At 40.9% G+C, this 15,822-nt stretch overlaps 1 protein-coding gene across 6 annotated transcripts in view; it reads right to left on the reverse strand.

Annotated features, from left to right (window-relative positions):
- Nucleotides 1–38: 38 nt before the first annotated feature.
- Nucleotides 39–15,822, reverse strand: part of DCP2 (decapping mRNA 2) — a 44,451-nt gene continuing 28,667 nt past the window's right edge. For 4 of the 6 annotated variants that reach the window (XM_075932000.2, XM_075932003.2, XM_006134461.4 and 1 more), the window contains 4 exons: nt 14,543–14,678; nt 12,573–12,680; nt 9,559–9,610; nt 39–8,621 (listed from right to left, as the gene is read on the reverse strand). In XM_075932000.2, the coding sequence (XP_075788115.2) occupies nt 8,455–8,621; nt 9,559–9,610; nt 12,573–12,680; nt 14,543–14,678 (463 nt within the window). In that variant the 3' untranslated portion in view covers nt 39–8,454. The remainder of the gene's footprint in view (nt 8,622–9,558; nt 9,611–12,572; nt 12,681–14,542; nt 14,679–15,822) is intronic. The other 2 variants (XM_075932001.2, XM_006134462.4) reach the window with 1 other exon arrangement.

Consider the following 15,822-nt stretch of genomic DNA (forward strand, 5'->3'; position numbering starts at 1 on the left):
TGGACAACCCAGGATGAAGCCTGCAAAGTTCTCAGAACTCCTTGTACAACAACTCTACAAATTTATTTATAAATTAGGCTCTTCATTATACATTAAAGGAAAACAATTTAAATGGAAGAGCACGTACAGTTGCACACATTTGATTCTTTTAATGACACATTTTGTGAATACTTTGAGAGGATTTATTGTCAGTGCTTTTAATGTACCACACTGTCAGAAGAACACCCATATATCCTGCTCACATAAATAATTCAGAATCCAGCTCAGTTTGTTTCCTTTACCAATACTTGCAAGAATGTAATGCTCCCATAAGTGGCACTTGAAGAAACAGTGCTACTAATATGCATTTAAGGCAACCTAAGTCAAAATGTTCTACAGTATAAGAAAGTAAGATACCCTGGGCAGCAGAGATGTGAAATTTCAAACCAACCACAGTTATGTTCGTGCTCATTACAATATGAATTTTATCCAGAAGGTCAAATCCTTTAGAGCACTTTTTACTGCTAAAATTACAAAAACATTTAGTCATGGGCTGTTTCTAACTAACAATGTTTCACTTTCTAGATCAGTAATTACACTCAAAAATGCTTCAAACACACACATAGCCTGTTAGTGCAGTTACAGATCTTACCTATATTTGGAAGTTGAATGGCACACTTCAGGATTAGCTCAGAGAAACTGAACAAAAGAGTCATTTTGCATACTACTACAAAAACTTTAAGCTAGTATGAGCATTTACACCTATCAAAGATGGAGCACATGCTTAAAAGTACCACTCATTCCTGGCCTACTCAATAGAATACTTCCACATCCCAGAACAAATTCTTGTCTTGCAGAAATTTAAGCAATGATAATCAGGAAAAAAACTGTACCGTATGGAATCATTTCCTTTGGATATTGTATGTCACTGTTAAGACTGAGAAATATACTTGTTCTCTAAAAACAAAGTAACTGTTCAAATTTATTAGCATATAAGTTCACCTAAAATAGTTCTCTATGTAACAGGAAAGTTCCCAACTGGCAAGAATAAAAAGATTATCCAAATGTCCTCATGAGAGTTTACCAGATTCATATTCTTACCACACTCAGAATTAAGTTTTTAATTATAGCATTTTATTTACACAGTCTCTTTGAAAAGAGTGGAGCATCTCTCAATGTGGCACTTCCAACATTTAGAATGTGATTTCTATATCTTATTAAAAAGGTGTGTAACAAACTTCATAGTAGTATGAGAAACTAGCACATTTAAACACTGGTGAAACTAACTTTTAAACAGTGATATGCTGGCTTTGTTTAAAAGTAAGTTTTATATTTAATAGCCAAATTTACCATGAAATTATAAGTTATTTCTACACATTTTCCTGAATTACAATATAGTATGGTTTTTTTCCCCTATCCATTCAGAAATCATATAATACCTTCAGAAGTAGTTGAGTAAAGCTCTTTAAATCCCATTCTGTTCCTTCCCCAAATACCCTGCATGTTAGTAGCTGGCAAGCTACCTAGAGCACAGGCCATTCTGCAATATAGAGCATGCCACCATTTTGGTTTATGTTTCTCAGATTGTTCTACAACAGAGTCACGTTACAGACCATGAAAATCAATGTTTGTGTTTTTACTTTATTCTAAAAGCTGCCACTGTTAGAGTTAAACACAAGCATTAGGCCAGCAGAAATACATTTAAGACTGACATTTGTTCTTGCATCATCCTGAATGTGACCATGAAGTAAGGAATTGCTAATAGGCAATGTCACACTCTCAGTAAAGTTCAAAACCTACTTAGAACAGTAGTAAAATGCACACTTGGGAAAGAACACACTGCATTTCTTATCAGTGCTCATCTACAGTGTAGATGCAGTACAAATACTAGCTTTTAGCCTTTTTTGTTCTTTCCATTATTGAAGAACATTGCTACATGTATTAAAAGAAAAAAAGCATGACCAGAGCTTACTCATGTTCAGCAGTAGTTAGCTTTCCAAACATTTTACCATAAGAGCCTTTATAGTGCACTACTGTGGGTGAATTAGTTTCATGTATACATTTCACATCTTAAATATTTTGGCTGCTTCAGTACTTTAATGCTGAAGTGGACTCAACTTGGACCAGGCACAGAGTAGTTTTCAACCTGGAGGTTCCACAGACTATGCCTAAGATTTCCAAAAGGATTTGCACCTGCATTTGAAATATTTCTGGATCCATACAATTTAAGAACAAAAATGGTTTTGTCTAGGGTAATTCCAAAAGCTGTGTGTTTTAGCTTCATTGATATAGGTTTAAAAATCTTGTGCCTACATTTAAACTGCAAACTAGTCTGAAAAAGTGAGCTTGAGGAATAACGTCTAACTCCTTCATAAAGTGTTTGGTTTAAAGTGCATCATAAGTTAGAATAAATTCCAGTAAATTTAGTTTTACAAGATTAACATACCTTGGAGTTACCTAGTGAAAAGACACCAGAATACAAGACATTTCAGATTCTAGCCTGAAGTAGTCAGTATGGGTATGTCTACACTACAACGTTAATTCGAACTAACTTAGTTTGAACTAGTTAATTCGAACTAAGCTAATTCGAACTAACAGATCCAGACTAAAAAACTAGTTCGAATTAGCGTTTTGCTAATTCGAACTAGCATGTCCACATTAAGTGGACCCTGAACCGGGCTTAAGGATGGCCGGAAGCAGTGCCGGCAGGGCATCAGATGAGGACTTAGAGCATGGAGATGCTTTCTCAGGCTAGCCGAGGGCTGTGCTTAAAGGGTCCCGACCCCCACCCCGGACAGACAGGTCTCAGGGGTGCCCCGCTTGCAAAGCAGTCCTGGCTTGGATTACCCAGACTACCCACACTGGGCATATCACACCACTCGGCCATGAGCCCGGCTGCACTTGCTGCAGGCTGCCATCTGGGGAGAGGGGGCAATTGGGGGGCTGCAGGAGAGCTTCCACCCCCAGAAGCCCGCAGAGCCAGCACAGTCCTCCCCATCGGGGACTCGTACCCCATTCCTCCCTCACCTCCTTCCCCTCCCTCACCACCTTCCCTAGCCCCTCTTCTTGATGTGCAAAATAAAGAAAACGTGCCTTCCAAAATGGAATCTGTCTTTATTGAACAAAACTGGGGGAGATTGGGAAAAGGAGGTGGGAGAGGAAAAGAGAAAGGCTGGGAGAGGGGAGGGCAACTAAAATGATCAGGGGTTGGGAACAAGTCCCATATGAAGAGAGACTGGGACTTTTCAGCTTGGAAAAGAGGAGACTGAGGGGGGACAGGATAAAGGTCTCTAAAAGCATGAGTGGGGTGGAGAGGGTGCATACAGAAAAGTTCTTCATTAGTTCCCATAAAGAAGGACTAGAGGACACCAAAGGAAAGGAATGGGTAGCAGGCTTCAAACTAGTAACAGAAAGTTGTTCTTCACAAAGCAAAGAGTCAACCTGTGGAACTCCTTGCTGCAGGAGGCTGTGAAGGCTACAACTAGAACAGAGTTTAAAGGGAAGTGAGATCAAGTCATGGAGGCTGGGTCCATGGAGTAGTATTAGCCAGGGGGTAGGAGTTGTGTCCCTGCCCAAGGTTTGTGGAAGGCTGGAAAGGGATGGCACGAGACAAATGGCTTGGTCACTATCTTCGGTCCATCCCCTCCAGGGTCCCTATGGTTGGCCGCTGTCGGCAGACAGGCTACTGGGCTAGATGGACTTTTGGTCTGACCCAGGACGGCCATTGTGGGCTCAGGGTCGGGGGGTCTCACTGGACCCCCTTGATTCTCTTGCACACCTGCTCCTGGGTGGCCAGGCTGGCAGCTCTCCTGCCCTAGACAGCCACTTTCCTGTGCCTACTGCGGAGATTGTGGACGAGGTCCACGATGTCTGCACTAGCCCAAGCAGGTGCCCGCCTCTTGCAGTCCTGGGCAAGCTCCCAGGAGCCACCAGCCTGGTCCCAGGAAAAGGGGGAGGGCTGGGGGGCATCAGGTGGGTGGCTCGATCCGTGCCAGGTGCAGGGTCTGCTGGCTGGGTGCTGGCAGGCTTGCACCTGGCACGGGCACCGTAGCAGCCCGTGCCCCTTTAAGGGGTCCGGGCCCGGGGCCAGGAGGGGAGCATACGAGTTTCCCTGGTGTTGGCCAGAGTGGCCACCAGGGAAACCTGGGGAGAGCTAGCCTCCCACTAGTTCAAATTAAGGGGCTACATACCCCTTAATTCGAACTAGCTAGTTCGAACTAGGCTTAATCCTCGTAAAATGAGGTTTTCCTAGTTCGAACTAAGCGCTCCGTTAGTTTGAATTTAATTCAAACTAACGGAGCGCTAGTGTAGCGCCTATGAAAGTTAGTTCGAACTAACATCCGTTAGTTCGAACTAACTTTGTAGTGTAGACATACCCTAGGATGTTAAATCAGAATTTGAACCAGGAGTCTGAAAATGAAAAGCTTACTGAGATAAAACACCATACAATTGGCCATATGGCTCAACAGTAACATCTCATGTTCCAACACAGGTACAAAAGTATCCAGGCCAGTCAGAGATGAAGGCAGTGGAGAACAGAGGGCAAATCAAAGTGGAAAAAATCCACACACTTCAGGTCAATGATCACAGCAGAAAATACACTCTTCTTATTAAATGAAACTTATTAGAAACAGCCAGCGTGCACAGTGTGCCTTAATGCTAAAACGCAATAGTTTTTATATATATGGAGCATTTTAAGAGTCAAAGAATAAATACAGTAAAGACTGTTCTTGTAGATCTCAAAAGTAAACTATCATCAATCAGACCATGGTATGCAAGCCTGTAGTTTAAGAGAAACTTACTACAAACGAAACATACAGAAAGAGAAGCTTTCAATAGTGAGATAAAACCTTTTCCTCCTCTGTACCAAGACCACCAAGATACAAAACATGCTAAGGAAGTCTGTGGTCACAAAATCCTCAAATTAAAAACCAAAACCCAGTACACTGCATAAAAAAATATGGGAGGAGTGGGTAAAGAAATGCACACAACTGCACTAACAACCTGAAGCTATCAAGAGATTTAAAAAAAGTCATCACAAGATTAATCACACTGTTAAACAATAAGAATACTATTTAAATAATTGTGGATGTTTTCTATATCTGGCATATAAATACCTAACAGTGGCATGTGAATGCCTGTTCCCACTTTTAGGTGACACTAAACAAGAAGTGTCTTATTTGTCTGAGCAAATGGTTGAACAGGACTGAGTGGACTTGCAGACTCTAAAGTTTTACATAGTTTTAATGTAGTTATGTAAAACTAAATTTGTAAGTTGCACTTATATGATTAAAGAGATTTACTACAGTACTTATAAGGTGAACTGCAAAACACTATCATTTTACAGTGCAAATATTTGTAGTAAAAATATAAAGTGAGCATGGTACACTTTGTATTCTGTACTGCAATTGAAATCAATACATCTGAAAATGTAGAACATCCAATATACAGTAAGTTTCAATTGATATTCTATTGTTTAAGTGCAATTGAGATTTTTTCATCGCAATTGAGTTAATCATGTTAACTGCAGTTAACTGACAGCCCTATTAAAAAACTGAAATAAATTGTTTATCTAGTACTAGAGACTTACGTGAATTCCAGATTTCCAGTACCTATACTGATCTTAGTCTGTTAAACAGTCTTCCTCAATTTCAGGAATCTTAACGTCAAGGATAAGAGATAAGCAAGAGTCACAATTTGATTAGTAATGCAGGTGAGTGTTAAAATGGGTTTTATTCAAAGTACAAAAGACGGACATGCTCGTTTTTCAAGCATCTTCATGCTAAACTCCTAGATCTCCGAAGTCCATTTGCAACCAAATTTGACTAGATTATCTTGCCTCTCTTCAAATGCCCACCCACTCTCTTAATGAACAAAAAGCCAGTGGATAAAACTCAATCATTTGCTGCTTCTACAGTCTTACACAGACATTCCAGTAAAATGTACTCCTACACTTTGGAATACAAGTATAAAATTATTAATTCATTCAGCCAACGTTTTGAGCATAAAACACATAACAAGGACATAAAAGACCTCTTAAGATTAAACAATCTGAAATGTTCACAGTGCAGGGTACCTTGAAATCCATAGATAGCAGACTAAATGTGTTGGCATATAACCTGTTTGAGACCTTGAGAAAGTAGAAACTATGACAACACAAATAGGATTTTGAATTCAGATTTCTGAAACAGTACCCTTATAAGAGACAAAGACAGAAATTATTGCATATTTATCACATTTATTTTCAACTCACTTTGATGCTAATTTTCATAAAATCAGGCTGGTTTTCTATACCCTTTTTTGGGGGGTGGGGAGGAAGATTCCTCACAATAACCTCCTCCCCCCCCCCACACACCCCACTTTACTCAGCGATACCAGCAAGTAAAGCACCTACATATCCTATTTATACCACTTCTGCTTTTACAATTTCACATCCCAAACTGTCATCAAGTAGAAGTTTAAAATTGACATTGCTCTCTATCAGTCTCCCTTTATTTAATCCATGGTGCATTAAGTGAAGAGGCATACAAAGAACATATTGGAACCCACCTATTAGAAATAAAGGTTTCCTGGAGCCACCTGGAGGTCTGACAACTAACTTTGATTCCTTATGAGCTAGACACAAACGAAAAAGACTGAACAAAGCTTTGCTTCCATTTGGATTTGAATAGGTAAATTCACACATTCATCCCACCCCTGCTTTATTATCTAGCCCTCTCAATTAAATGATAGGACTTTTGCATTTAGGCACAGATCTTCAAAATGTACTAGTACCTAACTCCCACTGATTTTAGGAGAATTTAGGCAACACGAATAGCTTTAAGGTAGGCTATGGGGCTTATTGATTTAAGCAACCATTGAACATTATTTTGGGATGCCAAGCCACCACCACGAGGTGGAAGTAAAATGGTCACAGGTAAGATACCAGCAAGTGAAGAATAATTATTTTAAAAATAAAACTGACCAATTCTAGGACTTATTTTCTAATGGAAAAACTAGAGTCTATTTCTCCTGTTAACTGATATAGTAGTTCAGCTTTCCTAGTGGGAAATATTTTAACTAAAAATTCGTAGATTCCTTGAGCCAAAGGGAGGAAGAGACTAAAGGATAAAAATAAGCTAAATCTTATTTATTGAGAGCAAATATAATACCTATTATAGGGGGCTTGCAAGAAGACAGGGACAGAGTTTTGAGAGATACCATGCCAAAGATATAAGAAGTTGTCTGTGGATGACATACATTCTTGGACCACAGAAGAGATGCTGCTTTGGAACAGCAACTGATAGACAACTGTATAATTTAGAGGACTGAATGACTACATCACACCTACCTAGCTTAATCTGAAAGAACATTCCACTTATTTAAAAAGAGACACACAAAATATAGTTACTGGCTGCTGAGACGAGAGAGAAAGACAAAAAGACAGAGAAAGAAAAAACACATTACAGTAGATGCCTCCAAGGACAACCGTATAGAACACTATAATGGACATTTAGAAAATTATTGCAAACTTGATTATGCCACTAAGTGGCACATGACATTCTCTGGTCATCCATGCATCTACCTCAATTCTCCTCTTTCCTCAGAAGGGCCTTATTTATATTTAGAGACCAGAAACTTATTTATATCCAGCACAATACAAATATTTAGTATATGTAATAATCCTCTTGCCCACAAAATTTACTTTTCCTTCCTCCATCTTAAAGTAGCTGCAAGTGAAAGGTTTTGCATCCTATTTTCTCCTGTTGGAGAACAGTTCTAATCGACACAAAGGAAGAACAGAAAACAAGTTAATGTGAAAAGCCAAATCACTGCAGCAAGTGTATCTCCACAGAAGAGGAAAAAGATGCAAGTCAGGACAGAATGGGGACCCTGTGGATTTAGTTTTGGGCGCTACTGACCATAAGTCATTCTGAAAGGAGTTCAAGCATGACAGAGAGGCAAGAACATAACGTAGATGACAGGAAAGGAGAACTGCAAAACTTGAGGTCAAACTAGAAGACTTGAAATGTATAACTTAAAATAAATGCTCCAATATTTCAACATTGCTAGGCTAGAGAAAATGGGTGTCCTCTGAGAATTACTTTAATTGCTATACTACAGCAAAGTCTAGAAAATAAGCAAACAACTTTACATCTGAGAAGGTTCAAAGTTGTGTGTTAGTACACAGCCAACACTAAAATATTTCAGTTATATTATTAAAAAAAAAAGAATGCCCTCTACTGCAAAAGCAGGAACTAGTGAATCAAACACTGGAAAGGTACTTTTTAAATGCAGTTCCGCCTTTATCCACAAAAGCGAGACACTTCACTATGCCACTTCCATACTGTAAAGAGAATAAACCCTTCCAAACCAATCAGTCCCTGCATTGCTTTAAAAACAAAAAAAACACCTGAGAAAGAGTAAGGCTGGATTAGAAACCCACTCAGCTGCAACAGGTAAGTCTCTGATCTTTTTTCTTCCACAAAAGGCTTGCTAACAGAGGTCAAAACTTTTCATTATGGCATCATGGTCAAATTTGAAGTTCAAAAACGCTCTTGATGAGAAAGTGACTTTGTAATGACCATTACATGCCACAGAGTGTCCCTCAGTATGTTCCAGCAGGTCTTCAAAGGAGAAACACACATCATATGCTGCATCTGCTTTAAAAAAAAAAAAGGGGGGGGGGGTGGGGAACAGAAACCTTTACCCATAGAACATTTATTTTAACTGGTAATGTTCAATGAAACAGCCATTGAAAACATGCTACTATTTAAGCCATTGAAAACATGCTACTATTTAAGTTTTAAAAGCTGTATATTAAACTTAATTTAAAATTTACTCACGGGCAATTTTATCAATATGGTGATTTCAAACAAGCAGCATAGCAAGCAATTCCTTATCTTTATTGGCCATCTAGTGGTCAAAACAATTTTTGTAGGAGCTACATTAACAGCAGTTTTTACCCAGTTAATTCTCTTCTACAAAACATACGTCCAACTTTCTTGGTGAAGGTATAGTCAAGATCCAGAGAAGACAACATACGTAAATAATAAGATTTTGCAGTCCATTCAAAAGCATTTGGTGGTCTCGAGTTGGCCCACAATCTGCTTATTGACTACCCTTGAGTTAAAATGACAAACTGCTTGGACACTCTCCCAAAGAAGAGACTGGAGAAGTGGAGGGGGCCGGAGAGCCCCTTGGGGTCTAAGTCAGGTAGTGGCAATTTCAGAATAGTCCTTGCACCTTCAGCAACCTCAGATGCTTCAATTGCCACACTACCATGAGCAGGGCTCGCCAAACCGCGGCGAGCTCTGCTCGCCAGCCGTACTGTCCAGCGATCTGCACATGCGCAGATCGCCCGAACCCAGCTCTACTCGCCACAGATAGATTGAATCAATTTTTTTTAATCAATTGTCAACTATAAGCAATTGCATATTCTACCATCCTACAGATTTCACAGCTAAAGAAAGGGATCTTAAATCTTCATTTAATAAAAGCTCTCTCTTTTTAGAATGAACTGTAATAAGTTGTAGTCTCAAAAAGTTATTTCAAGTGAAAGACAAATGTTTGTGAACACATTAATATTAATATACTTGCCTGTTTCAAAGTTATCCTGAAGTCTTCTTGGATTAAGCTTTTTTTCACATTTCTGATTAAAAAAATTTACATATATTATATTCATAATATGTGCCTTAATTTTAACAGTTCTCACAAGGAATAAAAAAGGTTACTTACCTCATAACTATTGTTCTTTGAGATGGGTTGGTTATGTCCATTCCACTAAGGTGTGCACGAGTTCTGGAAGCTTTTTACTCTTAGCAGTACCCGTTGGGCCAGCCAGGGTGCCGCCCCCCTGGAGTGGCGCCAGCATACTGGCCCATACATACCCCTGCTGGCCCTCGACTCCCTCAGTTCCTTCTTGCTGAATGTTCCAACGAAGAGGAGGTGGGTGGGATTGGAATAAGTATAAGCAACATATCTCAAAGAACAACAGTTATGAGGTAAGTAACCATTTTTTCTTCGAGTGTTTGCTTATGTCCATTCCACTTAGGTGATTCCCAAGCCATACCTACAGGTCGGAACCTAAGGACAAATAGACTGCAGCACTGCTCTGCCAACAGCTGCATCCTGTCTAGCCTGCTGCTTAATAGCATAACGGTTAGTAAAAAGTACGGATCAATGATCACGTAGCTACTCTACAGATGTCTAGGATCAGCACCTGCGCTAGGAATGCTGTTGAGGAGGCCTGGGCTCTGGTGGAATGGGCCACTTCTTGTTGACCTGTGATGTGAAAAGGTCAGAGGAGGGGGGGGGGGGGGGGGGGGGCAGAGTCCTCCTACTGCGGAAAAGAAGGTTTACTACCTCCGACCTAGAGAGACCATTTGTGGGCCGAGAATGCCCTGCTGTGTTGAGGGCCCCCGGGAGGTAGGTAGTCTGCAGGTGAATCCCCTGCACGATGTCAACGTCCCAAAGATAAGAGGTGCTAAGGGCGCACTTGCATAAAGCAAGCCAGACATTCCAGCAACCATCATGGGCGGTAAGAATGAACTGAGGGGGTGGAGGGTCAGCAGGGGTATATATATTCGCCGATATGTTGGTGCCACTCCAGGGGGCTCCCTGGCTGGCCCAGTGGGTACAGGTTAAAAGCTTCAGGACCTCGTGCAAGCGGCACAGGCACATTTAAGTGCAATGGACATAAGCAAGCATTCAAAGATGAATAGATGTAACTGCTAATAAATACCAACAACTGTTCTTTAATTAGGCATCAAATATACATTTTAAATCAAAGCATCTAGCTTATTATCTTTAAAAAGTGAATTCTGTGATACTGTTATAAAGAATTATCTAGCAAGATTACTCATTAATCTTCTGCACGTGTGAAACAGGGCCATTTACATACATACTAGCTCTCTCTCAAGGTTTTAAGCAAATCAAAAAGCTTCTTTGCCTCTAAGTATCCGCTATTACAGCCTGCTGAGAGCTTGAAGACAAGCTATTGAGAGTATAGATATCACATCAATATTTGATAGGTGGAAATTTGATTCACAGACATGCTTATTTGCTTAAAGAAAAAGGGGCAGATTGAAATACATTAAAAAAGCAGAGTCAGAAGTGCACTCTCCAAGAAATTAACTGCTAACCATAATGAGATGTACATGTACTCCTACAGTGAACAAAAGCAGGACCCAGATATTCCATGGAAATTGATGCAAGCAAAAAAACAAAAAACAAAAACAAACAAACAAAAAAAAACACACACCACACCACACCCTCTCTGAACCCTAAAGTCAGAACTGTATTTCAAAATCTAAGTTTTCATTTTTTACAAGATTTTTTTTTCCTAACCTAATGGCTGTGAAAACATTTAAAGCCTAAAGCCAAGCATAAATTGAGGCAGAAATACATACCCAAGTTTACACAATGCCTGTAACAATAGCTACAAGGTGTAAAGTGCCCCACGTATCAAGATCCCATGTACTCTTATGCTTCCAAGGTTTTGGAATACAGAATTTTCTCAAAGTTTGCGGAAGTCCACATTTCTTCTCCCACCAACCTCCTGACATTTTGCTCTCTCCCCTTGCCTCACCAGGATCCAGGCTGCAGAAGCCTGTTTTCACTCCCTTGTTTTCCCAAGAGTACATGCTCCCTGAACTGTTTAATGGAATCAAATAGCAGAGAATTAGGAAGTCAGAGTTGAAGTCTGATTTTCAGCAAAGAAGGAAGAGAACCAAAAGTGTATGCTTGACAAACTGAGGCGCCTGGAGATCAGTGCAGCAATTGATCTCTAGGAAGCCATGAAGATGAGCCAGAGAAGATGGCTAAAAATCCCCTCTAGTTCCTGACACACTGGTATTGGGAAGATGGTGCAGTTTTCTGAGCTTGGCCAAATGGAGAATACTGCAAAAGCCAAGAGAGTGTAGAACCAGGCCACCTGGAGAGCACAAGTGAAAAAACCTATTCACAGAAAAATGCCCGTCAAAAACAAATAAAATACATGTTTAACAAGATTTTCCCTGATCAATGTATGGGGGGGGGGGTTTATGGTGGTAAGGAGATGGGAATTAGTAGTATTTTATGTGACAGAATAAGTTAATGTATTAGGATTTAGGGTTTGCAGAGGTAGAACTTGATCCCACTGTGCCATGAAAATAGTAGGTTTGAAGCCTACACCTCTGATTGTAGCCAGGCAAAAAAGATGGGAGTGACAGGCATATACTTTACATTTTCAAGAATTCAATGGTTTTGCTGTACCACAGTAAAATATCTGTATATTCATTTTAAAGCGGAAGGTATTCTAACATTGCAATGTACAACACTAGACTGTTTTATCAAGCACCTGGAATATTGCAGGAAACCATCTATTGAAGGCTTACTTTAAAATGCACTGGAATTCAGTTAAAAATGCTAATTGGATAAATTATTCAATGCTTTGCAAGTGTACATGTGAGAGAAATGTCAATTTTCTGCAGCAGCGCATATATTGAACACTAGCATTTAGACCTGTTTTCATGGACATACAAATCTAACATTCCATCATCAAAACCTTAGTCCACACATTAACAGATTTTAGTAAAATTTAACAATATGAGAACTATTGCTATCAATCTTACCAATGTATTGTTCTGTTTTGCTGGCTGGCTGTGGACCCCATTTGTCCTCTTCTTTTGGCTAGAAGTATCTTGATATTGCTTTCTACCATTACCCCTCATGTTCTGAGTCTGCCACATCCGGGAAAAAGGTAATACAAATAAAAGCGCTAGTGTCATACCTTATATCACTTATATAGCTACTGTCATTCAAGTACCTCAAATCATTTTAAAGGAAGTTAAAGCTATCATTCAAGGTTACTTAGCAAGCCAGTAGCAGGAAAAGCACTCTTTGCCTGTTGATATCCACTCCCCAGTCTAATTACAAGATTTTCCAGAATATAATGAAGTCCCAACACTTAAAGCAGTAGTATCCCACGTTTTCACATCCAAGATCACTTTTTCACTGCCAGGGAAAGCCAGGATCTACCCCATCCCTTCCCCAAGATCCCACACCTTTCTTGAGGCTTTGCCCTCTCCAAACTTTTCCGTGGACTACCCATTGCTAGTGGAAACTCAGTTACATAATTACACCAGAGCCATCTTGCTAGTGCTGCAGCTGGGGAGAATGGTTTAATTTAAATTATTACACAGATTAAATGTTTTGACTATGTTAGTTTATCAACCTTCATTTTAAATAAAGTAAAATAGTTTGTGTCCAACACAAAAGGTTCCCATGTTTTCTTTATTTATTTAAGGGTGGAGAACCTTTTTTGGATCAACACTGACCCACAGAAAATTCAGCTGGGGACCATACAAGAGAGAAGCAAAAAACCCCCTCTTCCCTCACCGATGTGGTCCCCAACTGAGACACCTCATTCTTGTGGCACTAAAGCCCCCAAAGGGCGAGGGGAAGGGATTGGGAAGACCGAGGTTTAGGGTTTCCCATAGGCCAGATTTTACTTTTCTGGAGTTACAGAGTTAGTGGATTTTGTGGACACAATTAGGTTCTGGGGTGGGAACAAAAATGAGGAGCTCAATGTGTGGGCCAGAATTGCCATAGAGTGGGACAAGAATGCAGGATCTGGGTGGGAGGTTGGGTTCAGGATGGAGTGAGGAGGGCAGGGTCTGGGAGAAAGTTTGGAGGCTGGAGAAATTATGGAAGCAGAATGGAGCTAGGGGAGTAACAAAAAAGGTGAAAGGGTGAGAATGCAGCCGAATAGCTAGTTGGGGAGAGAGGCAAAGAAGTGGGGAGCAAAGGAAAGTGCAGCTTCTGCAAAGTAAAATTATATCTCCAGCCTCACTCCCCTCAGCCCCCTGATTCCCCCCATCATCCCTTAGTGCAACCTCTGCCTCCCCACCGCCACAGGGCATCATTGCTGTGACTTGCAGCCTCCCAAGAATAGCACTGGTGCAAGGAGGGGGCAAGAGTCTCTTCCCTGTCTGACCCAGCCCTTTGTCCGCTGGCAGCAGGTCCGGGGCTGCGGCAGGCAGAGCCCAGGACTGGCTCCAGCCTGGCCGGACACAGTGGGGTGTTGGGGAAGGGGCTCCCCAACCCCGCACACAGCCCACAGGGAACAGCATGGCATGGCCCAGTCCCCAGCACACTACATCACATATGCCGGCTCTGCGGAACAGGCCCAGCCCCGCCCCCTCCTGGAGCGAGAGACAAGAGCCAGGGATGCACGTATGTCTCTTCCCACCCCACCCCACGCTGGAAAGTTAACAAGTTAACTGCTAGAGCACAGCACAACCTTGGCAGGTTGAATCCGTGGCCAGTTGGCTCGGCAGCTACCCCTCTACGTTTCAGCCCAGCTGGCCATGGCGTTCAGCCCACCATGGTTGTGCCACGCTCCAGCTGGGCTGCATCAAAAGAGGCAGCCGCACAGTCAATTGGCCATGGTGATCTACTCCTAGGGGCACCACGATCCACCACTGACAGAGCAATAAACCCAAGAATCTATCCCCATACAACAAAAAGTTAAAAGTGAACAAAGCTACCACTGATTTTAAGAGCTCCAAACAAATCTAATGGATTGGAAAATGAAACCTACCTTTATTTTTAAAGCTTCAGATATCTCAGAATGATTATTGTTATATGGCTTCTGTTGCTGTGGTTGTCTGTATTTTGTCCACTGGTCTCCTGGAGAGCCATCTGGAAACATCTGCTGGCTATAACGAAGTTTGGATCTAACCCATTAAAAAAAAGTTATCTGCAAAAGAACTTTGATTCAAGACTATGATGACTGAACAGAAAACACACATACTGCTCTGCTTCTTCAATCTTACAAGGTAAACTAAAGCTGACACACAATGGATCTTAATATTTTCTCCACTCACTAAACTGGTTATTGGGAAGAGCTATGCACAAAGGCAAAAATAGGACATCATAAGACAACAGTATGTGGCAAAAAATAAAAGATTTATTATATTTAGAATCCTTTCACCTCTAGGGTTGTGTAGATAACAAGATAACACCTAGATACTTAAATTTAACACGACAGCAGTGTTGGGTGCTGAATTAGCAACTTCTCAAACCAATCCAAGTTGACAAGTCACAACTGCTAAGAAACCCTCCTGTTTACATTTAAGATCCCCTACTTCCAATTTTGTTAGATCATCTCCCAGTGGTTTAACATGTTACAAGATTGTTTTTTCACCCAATTCCCTCTCTATCACCATAACATTGGTTTTACATAAGAACAGCCATACTGGGTCAGACCACAGGTGCTTCTAGCACAGTATCCAGTCTTCTGACAGTGGTTAATAACAGGTGTCCCAGAGGGAATGAACAAAACAGGTAATCAAGTCCATTTCCAGCTTCTGTCAAACAAGATAGGGACACCATTCCTGCCCATCCTGGCTAACAGCCATTGATGGCCCTACCCTCCATGAACTTATCAAGCTTCTTTTGAACCTTGTTACAGTCTTAGACTTCAAAACACCCTCTGGCAAGGAGTTCCACAGATTGAAACCGTGCATTGTGTGACAAAACACTTTTTTGTTTTAAGCTTGCTACCTACTAATTTCATTTGGTGACCCCCTAGGTCTTGCGTTATGGAGGGGGAAAAAAACAACCACAAACACGCCTCTATTCACTTTTTCCACTACCTTAGTCATCTCTTTTCCCAGCTGAGAAGTCTGTCTTATTAATCTCTCCTCAAATGGCAGCCATTCCAAACCCCTATTAATTTATGCCCTTTTCTGAATTTTCAATGCAAGATATCTTTTTTTGATTGAGGCAGCCACATCTACATGTAGTATTCACAATATGGGCATTAATATATGTCCTATCACTTTCTTAATGATACCTAATACAGTAGACTTCCAATAA

The sequence above is a fragment of the Pelodiscus sinensis genome, chromosome 6, assembly GCF_052426305.1.
Source record: "Pelodiscus sinensis isolate ZL-2025 chromosome 6, ASM5242630v1, whole genome shotgun sequence".
Lineage (NCBI taxonomy): Eukaryota > Metazoa > Chordata > Testudines > Trionychidae > Pelodiscus > Pelodiscus sinensis.